Here is a 17,504-nt window from a genome sequence, read left to right on the forward strand (position 1 = left end):
ATTTATCAGCAAAAGAAAAAAGAACCCATAATGTTCAAAACCAAGGCAAAAAACAATCAAATGAGACATTTACTGCTGCTTCTGTGCAAGTGAAATGTGGGGTCATCTCACATAATAAGTAGCCTACAATGAAGGGATGGATAGTGTATTCAGGAACTTCATGTGAATTAAATGTATTTACTGCAAACCTTACTTGAAGTATTACATATACTCTAATAACAACAGATAYCCTCTAGTTTTGTAGTTTGACTAATTAAAAGCCACTAACATCCTTTAGTGTATCTTTTCTTTATTGGAAAGGGTAAACTGAAACAATTTTGTCTTCAATACTTTACTTCCTCAAATTACTCCAAGGTGCAGTTGTTTAAGATTAAATAACTCACTATAACATACAGTAAATATACTTACTGTTCAAATCTCCTATTCCGAAGGTCTCCATCATTAATCCTGACAATACAATCATTCTCATGAAAAAGGTTTTCTTGTTCAGCTTTTCCACCTTTCTCCAATCGCTTTACTAATAGCCCAAGGGTTCTGGAACATTAAGATTATAAATGATCACACATCTAACATTTTGCTGTATATAAAATCCTGCTGACTTAATATTTTATCATAATCACTATCAGAAACTAAATTTTAAGCCGTATTTACCTTGGATTTGGATATCACAATTTTAAACAATTTACAAGCATTACCCGAATTATTATCCATTATCCATGAAACAAAGTTCCTAGCAAAACAAATTTCTCATTTAAAAGTAAGGAAGTGGAGGCAGTGTTATGATACCGTACCCACTCCTGCAAAAGGCCTAGATTTGTGAATTGTAGAAGTTGGCTCCGTGAAGCACTGCGTAGCCGACAGCCTGCATCTCTTCTGTGAGTTGACAGAAGTTGAACTAGAAGTCCAACTTCTAATCCAAAAATCTGAATTAGCAGAGAATACCTCGGCCTTTACTGCTGCTTCTGTGCTAGTGAAATGTGGGGTCATCTCACATAATAAGTAGCCTACAATGAAGGGATGGATAGTGTATTCAGGAACTTCATGCGAATTAAATGTATTTACTGCAAACCTTACTTTAAGTATTACATGCAAAACAGCCAAGAGGAAATAGAAAATTTAAATGCCATTTTTAATTCAACATTTTACCCAAGATGAATCAGTTCAGCAAGGACTGAAAATAATTACCGTTTGACAGCCTCCGTGCAATGAGCTGGTCATGTCTGTCTAGTGCAGTGTCATCTTACTGACAGTCTCAGAAAGAAAAGCTAAACAAACATTTAATCTAAATTTATGTAATGGTTCCTGAAGAGTGGATTTGTAAGGTACTGATAGGGTAGTAGGAAGAGTCAATGCTCTTTTTATACCTGAACTCAAGGCTTGAAGGAGTCAATCTTCAAGATTAGTTCTTGAATCAACACTGCATTGTCAAATTCACAGTATTCAAGTCAAAAAACCCCGACTTTTTCAACAGTCATTCCAAGATATGGTATGGAAAATATTCAGATGCATGGAAGAAATTATAAAACCACATACAACTTATTAGAAGAAAACTTTTGGTGAACATACCACTTCTGTTCACAAATAGCATAAAATAAATGAACGGTCAATGACGCTTAAAACAATTTCTCATGCACTTGACAGTTACATATGCACTYGAGCACTTCATCAAATGGGCCAGAAATGCGAAACGAACTTTAACTCAGTTTTTCCACTTTAAATTCTTCATTTACCGATTTATCACCAACATATGCAAATATGGTATTTATTTTACAATCAAAATTTTCCTCCTACAAGTCAAATGAAGGAGTAAGAGAAATAATTTTATTCGTATTTCCATTTTGGAACCACCTAAAGACATTAAGATACGATGTTGAAAGAATCTATACATGCAACCAGAACAAAAACAACATTAAGGCAACACACACCATTAAATGGAGTTTGATCCAGACATTAACACTTAACTAACATTACTCTGCTTTTAGCAGATGCAGAATGCTTTGCAAACACTTCATACACACCTTGTACACCAAGGTCACACTTAACGGAGAACCTGCACCTCTGAGCAGCCCAGGTCCCACCCGAGGCAGACCTTCGCAGCCTCACTCGGCCGCCCAGACCCCCCAGGGCTTCCGTGGGGCTGACCACCCGGGTGCAGTCTGCTGCCAGTCACTGGAGCTGGGCATGACCTTAGATCAGTTGCTGCAATTAGCAATTTGGTGCCTCTTTGCAGAAACAACAGTGAGCACAATAAGCAGAAAGTTTCCTTAAAGCTAAAGGATTATTTCTCTACAATACAAGCATTTCAGAAAATAATACCATTAAAACCCAACAGTTACTTGTGTGTATCTAATTTTTCCCCCAAGTGTCGCCAATCTTTAGGTTTGGGAAGTTCCACTTTTTCTAGATTCCTTCCAACAACCCAGCATTACCCCCCAAAAAAGTTTTCTTTTTCTTAAAGCAAAAATAATTCTTCCAATGCTTTTTTGGATCCCCTGGCTGTTGGTAAAATGCATCTGGAACTTAGTAGAAACTCTCTTAAGAATATGAGCTGAGAAGTAGTTACCTAGATACTTATTAGAGGCTTTCCTACAATTCTTTAATAGGTTACACGAAAAMAAAATCCACAGCAGTCAAAGTATAATGTTGCATTTACTATACTAAAATTAGTTGATAATTTTGGAGCTAGGCATAAAAAAGCAATGCTCACTAAAATAAATCTTGAACACAGTCTTGGATTTTTAGGATGTCATGAATAATTCTAGAAAATAAACTTGTATAGATAGTGTTAGTTGCAGAAAAGCACTAAAATAACATTCATTAATGTTAATCATTAAACTATTTCTATTTCTCTAAAACAAATCTATATATTTGCTGCTTTTTTTTTTTTTTTTTTAATCAGAACAGCTTTCAAACAGTTAAAATTGAAGTTTGGAAATAATTTTATCCCTTTTCCACTTCGGAGCTGTTGAATTTCTCTGGGGAGATAATGTCTTTGAGCCCCAAAGTGAAGTTACTGAAGAGTAGATTTATAAGGGGGGGAAGGGAAGAATAAAGCAAGCAAATATAAATACTGGGGCCAGCACATGCAGACTTGAGAGGGAGAGGAAAGAGTGGCGCCTGCTCAGCCTTTTGTTGCACTTCACAGCCAAGAGCCCTCCGATGCAGGTGGGCCCCACTACAGGGCTCGCAGACAAGTCGGGATTTAAGCGTGCACGATTTACCTCCATGCACCAACTGCATGAAAGCACACACAGCAACTGCAGCAGATCATTTATTTATAYGATTAAATATCATAAACATAGTCTATTCAAAGTACGGTACCCCAGGATATTATTATGGTAACAATATACTGTACAAAATATTACAATTATTCCATCCCAAGGTCTCCRCATACGTATTATTACAAGGTAATTGACCTGCAAATGATTTTTGCAAAATGTTTTTCTAGAAATGCTACTTTAATTTCAGAATGAAAAACAATAGAAATGAAGGGAAAGCAAGACACCCCTTTAGGCATGATTTGTCTTTTCTTAAACTTAGTTCAAATAAGCCATCAAATCTCAAAAAAGTTTTTAATCCTAACCCCTGGTAAATCCTGGTATATATATGTGTATGTGTGTGTGTGTGTGTGTATATATATATATRTGTGTSTGTGTGTGTGTGTGTGTGTGTATACATGAGGCAAAGATTACTTTAGACACAATTTAATTGACAGTTTCCTCAATATAGTTCTGCATATCTTGGTAAATTATCCTATATCTTGCAGAAAATATACCTCTCTGAAAATTTTGGTAACAAAAGCCTTTCAAGTTTCTCACAGTATTTCTTCAGCATATTATGGTTACATGCAGGCATATTACCCTGTAAAAGGCGTGATGGGGATTCATGTTCGTTGCTGCAGAGACTGCAGATAAACAGAGTACACCAAGTATTGCAAACATCACACAATAACTTGAAAAAAAATTTGGATGGCCATGTGCCACCACCATTAATTCTGATAAGTGGAGATGTGGCTCAAGTACAGTGGCAATACTCCATTTCCGACATTAGGAAAATGTATAATTTTGCAAAGCCTGCTGACCAATCCAGCATAATACACAGAAGTCAGGGTGTGTACACACACACATATACACACACATACATGTGTGTGTGTTTTTAAATACAACCTTGTAGAATATAAATATAAGGCTGCATTTGTCAACAGTATTCACTTAACCATGTCAGCTAAAATAAGTCAAAATGTTTTCTAACTAAGTTCTTCCATTACAAACAYGCCTTAAACTATAATTTCTTCAAGAACAGGATTAAATGTCCTGTGAACCTCTATAAAACACTATGCAAGATGGTAACCTTGTAGAAGGAAGAATTATAAATGGAAATTGGTACCTGCACTGTTTTAGACTAATACTAACTGACATGGGCACAGAGGGGAACAGATTATCAAAACAGAGAGATCTGTCTTTTTATTTGTTTTAAATACATAATTGGGAATGTAAACAGCTCAGATTATATTAGCATTTGTACCACTATATTTCCACAAGGTTCATTAGTCTAATTATACAATTAAAATAAACTCAGCTACATGTGTTAACATTTCAGTTCTAAGTATAAATTAGAACCARTGATAAAACTAGAGATAAGCAACAAATGTTTCACTGACATCTAAATTGTCTGAGTTACTGTCAATAGTTCTTTGAAAATGTGAACTCCCCACATGCCACCTAGTTGTATGAATATGATGATAATGTGTCTTAATAAAAACTGACAGTGTAAATTCTATGTGAGTAATAAAAATATTACACTGAACGTCTAGAATATGATTCAGCCATCACTGTCCACTGAACGTATACTCTGAAGTTATTTACCTATTACCTACAAACTAACTGTAATGTAATCAAATCAGAACAGAAAATAATCAGTTTAGATGCTTATGAAAATTATCTATCATGAAAAGGTAAAGACTATTTCAGGGACAAAAATAATGATTGATCTGAAAGCAGATCTATAACAGTTCCACACAAACCATGCAGCAATGAAAGATCTGTGAAAGATCTACTAGAACACAAACATGGTATAAATTTCATGAAACTGCAAAGTCAGAGTAGGAAAATCAACTTGTTTGTTCAAGTTAAAGGATCGTGGCTGATCAGGCCTAAATTGGACATAAAAGGATGCCTATGGGCAATATTTATGTCACTGCACTACTGGGGAGGCGTTAAAATACTTTATCAGCTTTCTAGCCGGAAATAACTTCCAATTTTTAGCAACTTCTCCTCAGCTTTTTAGGTTGGATAGTACCTCAAAACAAGTTTCACATAACTTTTAAGAGGATGAGATCAAAAAAAAAGAAAGCTGTAAGTTCAACTGAAACACTCYGGGAATGGTACATTCACACCACATGGAATATCTGCCCAAAAAAACTTGTGTTTTCGCAAACTGTGGATACATGCGAGGTTTGGAAGGCTGGAAACGCAGGATAGGAATAAGGGGAGATGCAGATAACACCTATCTACTGTACGACAAATACAGAAAGTGCAAAAATAAAGGCGGGATAAGGAATCTCAGTATAGACAATTGTTATTAGACGGTAGCTTTGTTTTCTACAGTGAAATTTAATGTGATTTATAAACTTTGGAAAATACAAGGCAATTCTGTTGAAAGCAAAAAAAAAWGAGAACTGTAGAACAGAAGAACGTATGAATATGTTTTYAGTACAGGGATTTTGTATATATCAATTCCTACCATCACTTGAGATTTTTTTAATAAAATCTGAAGTTGTAACTTAAACTGATGAATAAAAAGAAAATTCAGGTTCTTATTTTACCCATTCTTCTATGACTTACTTATTTTTAAGTTGTTTAGGGTATATAACATAAAAAAGCTATTTTTAGCTCATAAGTTTTAGATATACCATTCATTGTGGACTCTTTGGCAAGCTTTGGTACAAGGAACATGAAGGMAAGTCCTATGAACTCACTGTTCTGCATCAAAATAACCTGATATTACTCATGGCAGGTGTTTTTCAGATGGATAACCGTTTTTTTTTTTCTGTTCTGTTTTAATAATATAGAATGAAGGATTTTCTTTGCACAGTTTTAGAGTTTTCTTTCCTTTTGTGATGTCCTCTCGCTCATTCACTTTCTTCTTTGCTCTTCAAGTTACACTTTTCTGTTCACTTTTTGCTGAACTTTTTTCTATGCTGCCCTTTTTTCTGCTTTCATTTTCATGCCTCCTACTCTGCTTAGCACTGCATTTATCCTGTTGCAAAAATGTGCAAGAAGGTTTTGCAAACAAAACTTATCTTGACAACCTCCCTAACCATAAGGTGATGAATATGTACATTCCTCCTCCTTTTTCACAAGGTGACAAAAAATCTGGTAATCATAGCATAYGACCAAAAAAGCCAGTAAAGGACAGATGAGCTCCCAGTTGCAAAAAGAAGACAAGGAAACACATCCATAGAAAAAGTTTGACCATGTCTGTAAAAATCAGTAGTATGTTTCCCAGAAAATTACTTAAAGACTTTTTTCCTCCCATAATAACAAATTTCTCAGATTTTCCAGGAATCAAAATAATTAGTAGCATCCATACAGATGAGGCAGAGATGTTCACTGGTTTTGTTCAAGATCAAAAGACTATACTGAAGACAGATTCTAATTCCAAATCCAAAACTACCCCACAAGACCAGGATAAAGTCAAATATTTCCTCTATATTAAGTAAAGACATAGCTGTGACACGTAATTGTTAGAAGTTGAGGGTGGGGGAGATTATGTTTGGGGTTGGGTTTTTATTTGGTGGAAGATGGCCTCTGCAGAGTGCATGGTGAAAAACAGGGCAAAYAGCATTAGTACGTTTTCACACTCACTAAGGTTAATGCTTTAAAAACTATTACCTACTGAAAGGGGAAGGAAAGGAATCAGAAGAACTGAAAACACAGCATAACTGGAATTGAACACCAAACAAACATGGACATCAGTGGGCCAATGGAGAACACCACACTAAGATGTATCAGACCTCTTCCTTTTGGATATTCCTCAAAGCTTTTTCTGACTACTGTGTTCAGTTTTGTATATTTAGGCTTTAAATGGACAGCCCCTGGATCGGGAATGGAAAAGTAGGCTTTCCAAGCAGAGGAGGAAAAAAAGCAGACATGTGCTAGACTAAGAAACACGCAGAAGCAGGAGAGKATTTCTGCCAAGCCTCCGCTCTCCTCACGAATCTAGCATAGGTGTGATCAAGTGTCTACTATCTTCTCAAAAGAGCTAGGAGACCAGGAAAAATGAAGGGCTCTGAAGGGAAGGTGGATACATGTTGTTCCCTTCCACACTGCTACAGGCAGCTGGAGAAAATGTCTTTATTCTCACTGAAAGCTTCAGTAAGGAAGCAGGGAAGAGGCATGCATGTCATCAGCCCTGAGCGATGAACTCTCCCTTCKCTCCCACTACTACACAGAGATCATCTCCTGGGAACCACGAGGTGCTCTCTGGCTCCRGCTGCTCTCCACACTTTTAAGACACAGACACAAGCACTCCCCGCTCCAGCTCTTTCCGTTCAGAGCGGACAAGAGCCTACAGCAGATGCCCAGCTGTCCCCAACTGGTGGGGGACGCTGGAGATCTCTGTGGGAAGAAACAAAAAGTCAAACCAGGTAGGAGTGCTGCTGACCCTGCACCCATGCTAATACATAAACATTCCTAAATACAAACTAAGAAATGTGTGTGCAAAAAGGAATAAMAAAGAGCAGGCCATTTGGCTGTTCTAGAGAACAGGACATGTGGACTTCTATACAAGTCACTGATAATCCCCCCTTGGGATGATTCTACATTTGTTTCTAGAAAAGATAAAGTAGGGGAAATGAAGGATACCAAGAAATTAGAAAATTCTAAGTATAGACATTTTATAAAAGAATATTTGGCAATGGACAAAGATCTGGGAACARAGTTAACTTAAGATATAAATATTTTATTTTAGGTAAGTGAATTATTTTGGGGYGTTTCCAAACACCTCTGGCAGCAATTGCTTGTACTATGCATTTTTCAACAAGAGCAATTCTAATCATATGAAGAAAAAGTAGACAAGTTTCAACATATTCTTCATAAAAGAATTTGATTTTCAAGTATGCCCTGATGATAACATTTATATTTAAAACTTGCTTTCCTGTAGTAAAACTTTACGATAAAATCATAATCTCAAGATTTTTTTAAAAAAGAAAGGAGTTAAAAATGTTTCATATTTCATAGCATAGCTAGTGTTCTTAAAAATAGACTTTTTTATTCCTTTGTTTATGTCTTTTTTTTTCATTTCTTATGTTCTCATTGTGTATAAACAGCTTAAGGTTTGCCTCAGTCTTGACAAGCACACTGGCATCCTGGAACACCTTACCTGAGTTATTCTTATTTAATGTCAAAATATAGATTTTTTAAAATTAATTTTACTAAACTGAACAGGAACTTAGTAAGCAGCCAACATTCTTAAACTGGTCTTTTTCTTGGTCTTCACTCTGGCTAAATCCCAGATAACTGTGTGACAATCCAACCATTCCCAAGTTTACGAGATTTACTTCTGAGCTTACGTGTGAAATAGCATTCCCTCATGTCCCTTGCATCTCTGTGTTGAATTTATTAAATTTCAGGTCATGAATAGAAGAATTTACCCCATTATGGAAGTTTGTTCTTCATGCCTTAAGTCCTCAGGAAACGTTTCCTTAAATTCAAAAGTTCTCACAATACACATCACTATGGCTATCAAAGCATTGTGTTTAAAGTAAATATAACAAGTAAAGATTTTATATCATGTTTAAAATTCTGTGAAGGTATTTCATGTAGAAGGAAACATATACTCCTCTCTGAAAAGATGTTGATATTAATGAATGATATAACAAGTGACTCTTGCTTTTAATCACTAAGGTGAAATTGCTACTGGATAGGTGGACAGGAAAGAATACAATACTATTTCAGTGTRTAAAAAAAGATTACTTCCTTAAATTGTATATTTGGTTCCTTTTCCTTAAAGAGGGAAAATATAGCCTATGGTTAGACCATCACCATAATAAAAACTTGCTCTTATTCTTGAAGAATTATCCCTTTTCAACATATCTAAAAGCTTCAAATGCACCACTAATTGCTACATACATACAACAGCTATTTTTCTGAGATTCTATTAATGTTTCAATTAAGGATCCTAAATGGCAAAACTCTACTTTAGCAAAGTAAGCATTACAAATGATGCATTCTGTTTACTAATACAACCCACAAAATGTTATTTTAATGTAAATTACTTCCCTTACACTTTTTTAAACACTTAGACTTCAGAAATTCCAGCTTGACACATAGTGAAATTTAAAGTGGGTTCATCTGCTCTGAAAACAGAATGTTTCAACTAGTTTTGCTACTTCATTTTGCCTCCAACTGACTGCATAATATTTAATAATAAAAGTATTTTGACTGTTTTTTCTTCCATTCATACCAAATGCAGATGTAGGAAGTCCCTGGTTTAGACTGCTGGTATTTTGGTACTTGCATCTATGAACAGTCAAGAAGAAAATGTTGCATAAATATCTATCTGACTTAAAGGAGAAGAATGTAATTTCTAGGAGTCCAAAAGGAAAGTCCTCACACTTCAATTTCCCATGATATCATAATAGAACCTCTATTACAAATCCTGCAATTTTAATTCATTTTAAGCAGTATACAAGGTGCATAAACTTGCATTTTTTCCTTTTTTAATCAGTAAAGCATCCTTTTAAAAACCATACTGTATTGTATATAAGGAAAAGTCACATAATACAAGAATTACGATCACTAAGATATAACATAGTAAATTAYGATTCAATTAAAATCCTACACAATACATTACCTTCCACCTCGGGCACTGAAAGGCACTACATGGATTCCCAAAGGCCCGCCGTCGTTGGAGACTTCTACGAGCTTTACCATATCACTGTGAGACAATGATGAATGAGGGAATATGAACATGTACCGTGAACGAACCAAAAAACCCCACACAAACATACACAGAAAAACAAAAACATTCCAGAAATTAAGTCATGGTGATGAAAGCATTGCTGAATATTACATACCTGAATATCAACCTGATGGCATGAAAGGAGATCAATCATCAAAAATAATTCAATTAATAAACCAAACAAAAATCAAAGTCATTTTTGATAAACTTAATTTTTTTTATACAAAAATAGGCACCATCATCATCATATGGTTTTATTTTTCCCTTGTTCTAAAGCTAAATTTAAGCTCTCTGGCCCACACTAATATTTAAGATTGAGAAGGTTTTAAAATCTAACATTCTTCAGAACAGTACTTAACTGAATTGTCAAGGATTTTATACCTGATATACGGTATACAATTTTTCCTCAAAACCCCAAAACCTGATCATAGTGTTAGCACACTTTTTTTGTTTATTTTAGGGAAAGGCATCTCTAAAGTCTTAATGTTAGTTTTACATAATTAACAATTTGTCAAAGGAAAATTATCAAATTTGTAATTCATTAAAGTYTTACAGATTTAAAACAAAATAATTACAATTACCTTTATTCTATTTCCATTTCCTTTTCCTTGCTACATCTATTTCTCCTTACTGCACAAAGTTTCCAAAGCAAGAATTAACTGTAACACTCAAAAACAATGATGCATCCTCCTGAAGCAACTATGCATTTAGTTTTTAATTATAGTCTTTGTTTTACATAGAAGAAAGTGGAAAGGAAAAATACAGGTTCAGAAGAYGCACAAGAATTCTAGAAACAAATTTGGACCCAATCTAGTGATGAGTTTGAAACATGTATATATTTGGAAAAGTGGAATATTACCATGAACCATAGAGTTATAAATAYTTAAATGAGAAAATAACCAAAACTCTCAGTAAATCTGGAAGTGCCAGATCTGAACCAAAGCCACAACCTAAATTTGTGGCTTATGCGTCTCTCTAGTATTACATACTTTTTCCATATTTCTTGGCACCATGTGGACACCTTTGAGATGCTTACTCTCRGAAGCATACAAGTCAGAATAATCTAGAAATACAAACGGAGCAAAGAGCAAGACGAATGCTCTGCGACAGCAGTAAATATGTTCTAATTCCTTCAACAACTTCATGATCATCTGGTGGCCCACCACAAAACCTTGCACTGCTTAATCTAGTATTTAAGACTWACAGGATCACACAGTGTTAGGAAGTCAACAATCCAATTTGTTTTATATTCCTTCCACACGATTTCTTTAAACTTATAAAGTAGGCCTCAAATCTGCTGCATGTCCTATCTTGTCTTCAGTTTTTTAACTCATTTTTAAACAACATAAATGGAAGCATCTCTACCACTGTTATCATCATTTACCTCAAGGAAATACTGCAAACACAGGAGSCTTGAGGAACAGTAACCAGAAAAGTGTTATTCTTCAGAACTGGACAAACTTTTGAAGACTGAYAGCATTTGGTAATATTTCCAGTTCCAGTTTCTGTATAGCCCACCTTCGTTTCATTCTCACTGTATGTTGAGGCTAAGTGTTCATTAAATTTTGTGCAAAGCAACTCACAGGAATCAGGYATCTTTCATGTCAAAAAGGTATTTTAAGACATCTTTTACTATCGGTATGCCTATGGCCCCCTATGATCACCTTTCTTCTGAATTTCCTATTGGCTTTAAAGAAAACTGAGGGCTGAGAAAGAGAATAAGTAAAATCAATGTCATTCACTTGGAACTTTCATGATAAATAGAAATATAGTTTAAATTAAAAGGTCAGTCACGGCTAAACTCACTTTACTGCTTTGGCCAATATTCTTCCTTTTTTCTCTTATACATTTAAAGTTTAGGCACTCATTTTTCTTCTAAAAATCCAATGTTAAACTCCTTAAAATGGAAAATAAAGGGAAATTACCCTTTCCTAATTCATTCACTCCAGATATTTTCCAATATACCCTGAGTCTGGGCAAAGAATTCAAGAGAGCGTTTCAATTCTGCTTCTCACCCTGGTTTTCTCATGAGGACCACTTCAACYAAATATACAAAAAGGCATAATACCAAAACAGAAAAAAATATAGTAGTATATGATGAAAAGCCAATAAATTAATAAAAGGAAAACCAAGAAATATTAAATTTGACAGAAGCTCTATAAGCTCTATTTAGCAAGCAGCATTTTGAATTTACAATATAACAGATTTTGTTAATGGAATAGAGAAAATCTTATTGTGCATCACTTAACAGATGTCACCATGATCTTTATCTAACATTTAAACACCCTCTATTTAATTCATAATTTAATTCAAAAATAATAGGAGCAGAATATTTTTTTAATTTAAAATTTAAATTTAATTAATTTAAAAGGTTTAGTTTAAGGGTAGATAGGATATTTTCTCATTAATTCCATAGTGAGGTATGGATCAGTTGCTTGCAATGAAATGCAAAAGGTCAAACTTGCTGTACCTTGTGATTAAATGAAATATCATTTACTGAATCTTTAAGATCAAAGGGAGTTTCTGACTCTCACACAACATTAGTTTAGATCCATTTACAAACTTGGAGTTTTTTTGACCAATAAATTCCTCTGAACCCACACTCTTCTTGTAAACTACAGACTGGGGAGAGGTATAAAGATTTCTCTCACCGAAATTCTTGTCTATTCATTTATTTGTGCTAGCTTTGACCCTATTCCTTACAACAACTGTTCAGAATTCTATTAAATAAGCACCTTCTGTGAGGCAGAAAATCCGCTGTAGTATCAGCACTTAAAAATGTCAAGAGTCTGATGCTCATCTTTAACACAGGCTTTTAAAAACTTTTTAAAAGCTGCCGAAGAAACGGTGCACTAAGCAAATGGCTTAAAATAGATCTACACRCAAAAACAAAGGTTGCCCTGCTTTTTTAAGAGCAGTATCATTTGTACTATTGAGTTTTTAGCTAGTCTATATTCAATGTCAAGACTCCTTATTAAAATAATGTGTTCTACCAGTAACTTACTCCAGGGAAAAATTGGTAGCATTCTCCAAACCAGTGTCTGCATGTCCAACAGGTTCAACTCTACTGTTGTCCTCCTCTGTTCGATCTTCATCCTAGATATTAAAAGAAAAAAAAATCTGTTTTAAATCTAAGTTTAATAATTTAACTATTTCCCAATGGAATTTAACATTCCCATTTTCAAATTATGATGGTTATCACAATTCTGGTGCAAATACACGCTTCTACAATTATAAAATCTTTTCTGTTGCTGTCTATATTTGTTGTAAACCTTTTTTTTTTTTTGTCATTTTATGCTTTTTTGTATTTACTTAGCATTTGGTCAGTTTTATAGCTCAATTTTACAACAACTATAAAAGCAATTCCACAAAAGGTATCAGAGCAAACAGATYTTTTAAAATGGTATAGAATCATAGAAAGCATGAAATAAGTTTCTAGTCAGCTGCTATGTGCAATATCCTTTATACTTCTCTTCAGGCAAGTTACTGGAGGACTTAATTGAATACACAAGTCAACTCACTGAGCCTCATTCGCAAAGAGATGCAAACAGTAACAGTATAAGGCACTGTAGCTCATATAATTACATAAAGACTTCTTTATACATTTTATGGCAGGCCTTTATTAACAGCATTCCAGCAATGGTTGACATCAAAGAGTTATGTGAGGCTCTAATGCTAACCAACTGATTTTATTTTTAATTTGATGTTCCAAAATGAACATACATTATTCACCAAACCTATAATTTCAATGTCAGAGTTGGGAATGCTGTATTTCCAAATTTTGATCAAGGTAATTCAAGGGCTACCACTAAGAAAAGAAGATCTAAACCCACTGTTACACTTGTGTTACTCATGGTTTTTAGTTGACCATGTGACCAAATAGAAAATGTTAGAAAGTGTAAACAGTAGGATTCAAAGCACAGACTTCAATTCTACTGGCAGAGACATCAAATCAGCAAAATGGTAAGTGATAGGTTATGAGTTCAGCACACAGAGTCAGGCAATATATTAAATTATTGAAGAGAGATTAAAGCAAGGCAGAGGCAGTTGGTAATGTCCAATTGACATTTCCACTGAGAGCCTGCAAAAGCAGGAGGCTGGATACACGAGGCTTCTCTGAGCTGGAGATATGCCTCGTGCATCCGGGATAGCAGCGCACTGCATGAAGCCAAGCTACTTGAAGACTGATGATCCTGTATTTTGAGAGGCTTTAATATGCACTTCTTCGTCATCTATCTCTGTTAAGCACTAGGCAAGTAATACATTTCAAAGGTTAACCAGCATCTTGAACCTGCCTACAACTGCATTATGAATGTAAACAAGAACTCCAAATAAAGTATTTTCTATATAGTAAAAGTTGCTTATAAACCCAATACAATAATCTGTCACAAATACGACATAAGAAGCTATTATTTACATTTTTATATTTACAGATTTCAGTTGCAGTTGCACATGTGCAACTGAATAGAATGAATTAAGATTGAAAATTATAAATATTCAAATATCCATAGAAATTATAAAATCACAGGCAGTTTTCAAAACCATGTATGGGAAAATCAGAACTTTTGGAATCATTTCCTTTAAAAAAAATACATGTTCCACCTTGTTGCATATACCATCTTGCAGATCATTGTCATGAGTTTCTTGCTTTGAAGTCATGGACACGTGATTGCAGAGTATTTTCTACCTAAGTATTTTCTACGTTGCCCGGAAGCTATTATTTGCAAGTCTAATATCATAGTTATGGAAGAAACACAATTTTGAATCTCAGCTATATCAATAGGTCATCCCAACTGTTACTTTGTCAATGCAGTACTTTTGGCAGTCTTCCACGTGTGGTCTTTTCCAGTAAACATAGGATAAGTACATACACRTGTAAGGTGAGCCTGAAATAACATCCTATCTATTAGCAGATACGCCTCTACTAATACRTGATTGCCTGGCTTCAGGCCACATCATTTGAGCAAACACGTCTACATATTTTCAGCGCAACAGCCACTCATCTACCACCACCTGGGTCCTGCCCCTCCCTGTCCGTCAGCCCCTACGTCTCCCTCGACCAGGGCAAAGCCAGCGTGTTTGTAAASCAAGCTCCCGCTGCCTCCTCGCTCTTTGGAGACTCCCTTTGGGCCTCCCCATGCTAGAGCTACTTTTAGCRGCCTCCTGAGCTGCAGTCAGGTACGCCCAGGGGCCTCTAAATCCTCGCGGAAATCGTYCTTTCCGTCACTCCTCAGGCCTGACCGTGTCTTCGCCCCCTTCGCCCCCGAGCCTCYCGGCGCCCGTCGTGCGTCCCGTTGTCTTTCTTCTCGCCCCACGTTGCGCGCGGGCRCCGAGGACTTTCCCGCCGCGCCACGGCTTCCCGCCTGGCCCGGGGCGCAACCAGGATGGAGGCAAGGGCCACCTGAGCGGCCGGCTGCCTTAAAGCCCGGGAGATCGCCTCAGCCTCGGGCACCGAACGCTCCGCCGAGCCGTGCCGGCTGGCGCGCAGCTCTTCAGGGATCGAGGCGCTCCGCCGGCTGGCCCAGCACCTAGGAACGGCAGCTCGCACGCGCCTGCGTCTGCCTCTCCCCGGACGGCAGACCCCGCAAAACCAGCAAAACCACGTACGTGCCTGAAAATAGGTGCTTTGAGGGGAAATCACAACTCTTGCTGAAGTACCACTGCCATAATCAACAGATGTGTCCTTTTAAAAATCTTTAATATTACAGTAATCAGGCACGCTTTTCTTCTCAAAATAACACAGAGTTTGATTTACATTGAAGCGAACGGAGAGAAAAATTGGACACCTGCAGAGGGATTTGACTGAAAATTCTGATTTACTAMGAAAAGTAACCGGCGGCGACAATCTCTACATCAGGCAGTTATTTCTTTATTTGGAAAGTAATTTTCCTCCTGAAAGGCGAATTCCACCTGTATGTGCTATCGCGTGGTAAACCAATGAAGAGGACATTCAGCAGAGCAAGAAAGTTTCTGAGAACCCAGACTGATATTATCTCAGGCATTTTCTCAAAAATAACTTTTTGGGCCAGCTCCCAAGCTTGTACACTTTCCTTTAACGCCGCAAAAAATACTGATACCTGCCATATCAAAAGATGCGGCTTCTCATGGAATTAATGTGCAGCCGCTAAAGACAGAATGATTTTTTTCCCCAAAAAAATGAAATGGAGCAATAACACATTTCATTCTTACAGCACAGAGGAAGGCCAAAGCGCCTGTCTCTGTGCACTTCCACGGACCTAACGCACTCAGGATAAAACCTCCGCGGTTCCATTTTGCTGAGCACTGAGCCGACCAACCCAGGGCTTCTCACGGGGGGCTCTCTGCGTCACGAGAAAGGGAAGCAACTTCCCACAACACTCAAATGCCATCTGTCCTGTGTTTAGGCTAATAATAGATTGAACAACATAATGGCAACCTTGAATAACGGCATTTGTCTTTACAAAGCGAAGTTCTTAAAATTATGTTAACTAGTTTAACAGAATTAGGGATTTCAAAGAGTTATTCCTATTCTTAGCTGGCTCTGTACAAAACTCCTGTGTCTTGTAAGGGTCGGGTTTCTGCACAGGCTGAGAGTAGCAGATTCTTGGGGGGGGGAATACCAACAATGAAAACAAACAGAAAAACATCACCATGTTTACGTAGCTGCCAAAACAAGTCAAGCCATTTATCTAAAAAGAAAAAAAAAAGGGTTGTTTTATTATTGTTGTAAATTCTACAATCAAATCAACTTTTCAGTTTTTGGGTAGTTATCTTAGCTGCTTAAAATGGACTCTTAGTGCTCACACTTCTGAATGCAGAAAGGTCCATTTCACAGTTTGCCTCCACAGCTTTAAAGAAATACGTATGAAAAGTTGCCCATTTATTTTCTATTTTTAAAGAAAATTTCCCTAACCACTCTTATAATTACAACCCCCCAAGTTAAGAAATGTTAGCACTATACTTGCTTTTGGTGCATATATACTTGTTCCGTATATATGCACCAAAATATACCCTTTAATTACACTATCTCAGATTATTTCTTCTTCAAGAGGTCTACTTCATTCAGTGTATGAGCCAGCTGTGGTTCCACTGGCTGCAAGACTTCCTTGCTTAGTTTGCAAAGCTCTCCACAGCTATGTCTTCCTTATCTCAAGTGATATCCTACCTTTCATTACCAAAATATCAGCTCCTGCTTCTGATTAATCCACAATAACGATCAGTCAATACTTATCTTCAAACACTCTCCCCCGCTCCCAATCTACCTTGTTCCTTACATTTGTAAGGAACTCTCCATAAGGAGAAGTAGAACTAGTTCGTTTTCCTTCTTCAAATTCCCCCCTGAAGCTCTTCTTTGGACAACTGTAACCAGAAAAGTCAACAGCAGCCACAGAGTGTGAATAAAGTTAGTCCAGTCCCTTCACTTCCACACAGTTCATTTGTGCACTCGTCATGTCGAGGCATCTGATTTGAAGATGTCCTGATCTGACGAAGTGCTGATTGCAATTGACTTCAATCAGAGGCGATGGGCACGGCGCTCTGATGGCACAGAGAGGTTAAGTAAA

At 36.5% G+C, this 17,504-nt stretch overlaps 1 protein-coding gene across 1 annotated transcript in view; it reads right to left on the bottom strand.

The window, feature by feature from the left end:
• The window catches only part of PARD3 (par-3 family cell polarity regulator), a 424,369-nt gene that overhangs the window by 218,379 nt on the left and 188,486 nt on the right, over positions 1-17,504 (bottom strand). The window contains exons 6-8 of the mRNA XM_085301416.1: positions 12,968-13,059; positions 9,856-9,939; positions 409-534 (exon numbers count right to left, since the gene is read on the bottom strand). Of these exons, the coding sequence (XP_085157542.1) occupies positions 409-534; positions 9,856-9,939; positions 12,968-13,059 (302 nt within the window). The remainder of the gene's footprint in view (positions 1-408; positions 535-9,855; positions 9,940-12,967; positions 13,060-17,504) is intronic.

This window comes from Rhea americana, unplaced genomic scaffold, assembly GCF_003343005.1.
Source record: "Rhea americana isolate MKP2758 unplaced genomic scaffold, rheAme1 scaffold_176, whole genome shotgun sequence".
Taxonomy (NCBI): Eukaryota; Metazoa; Chordata; class Aves; order Rheiformes; family Rheidae; genus Rhea; species Rhea americana.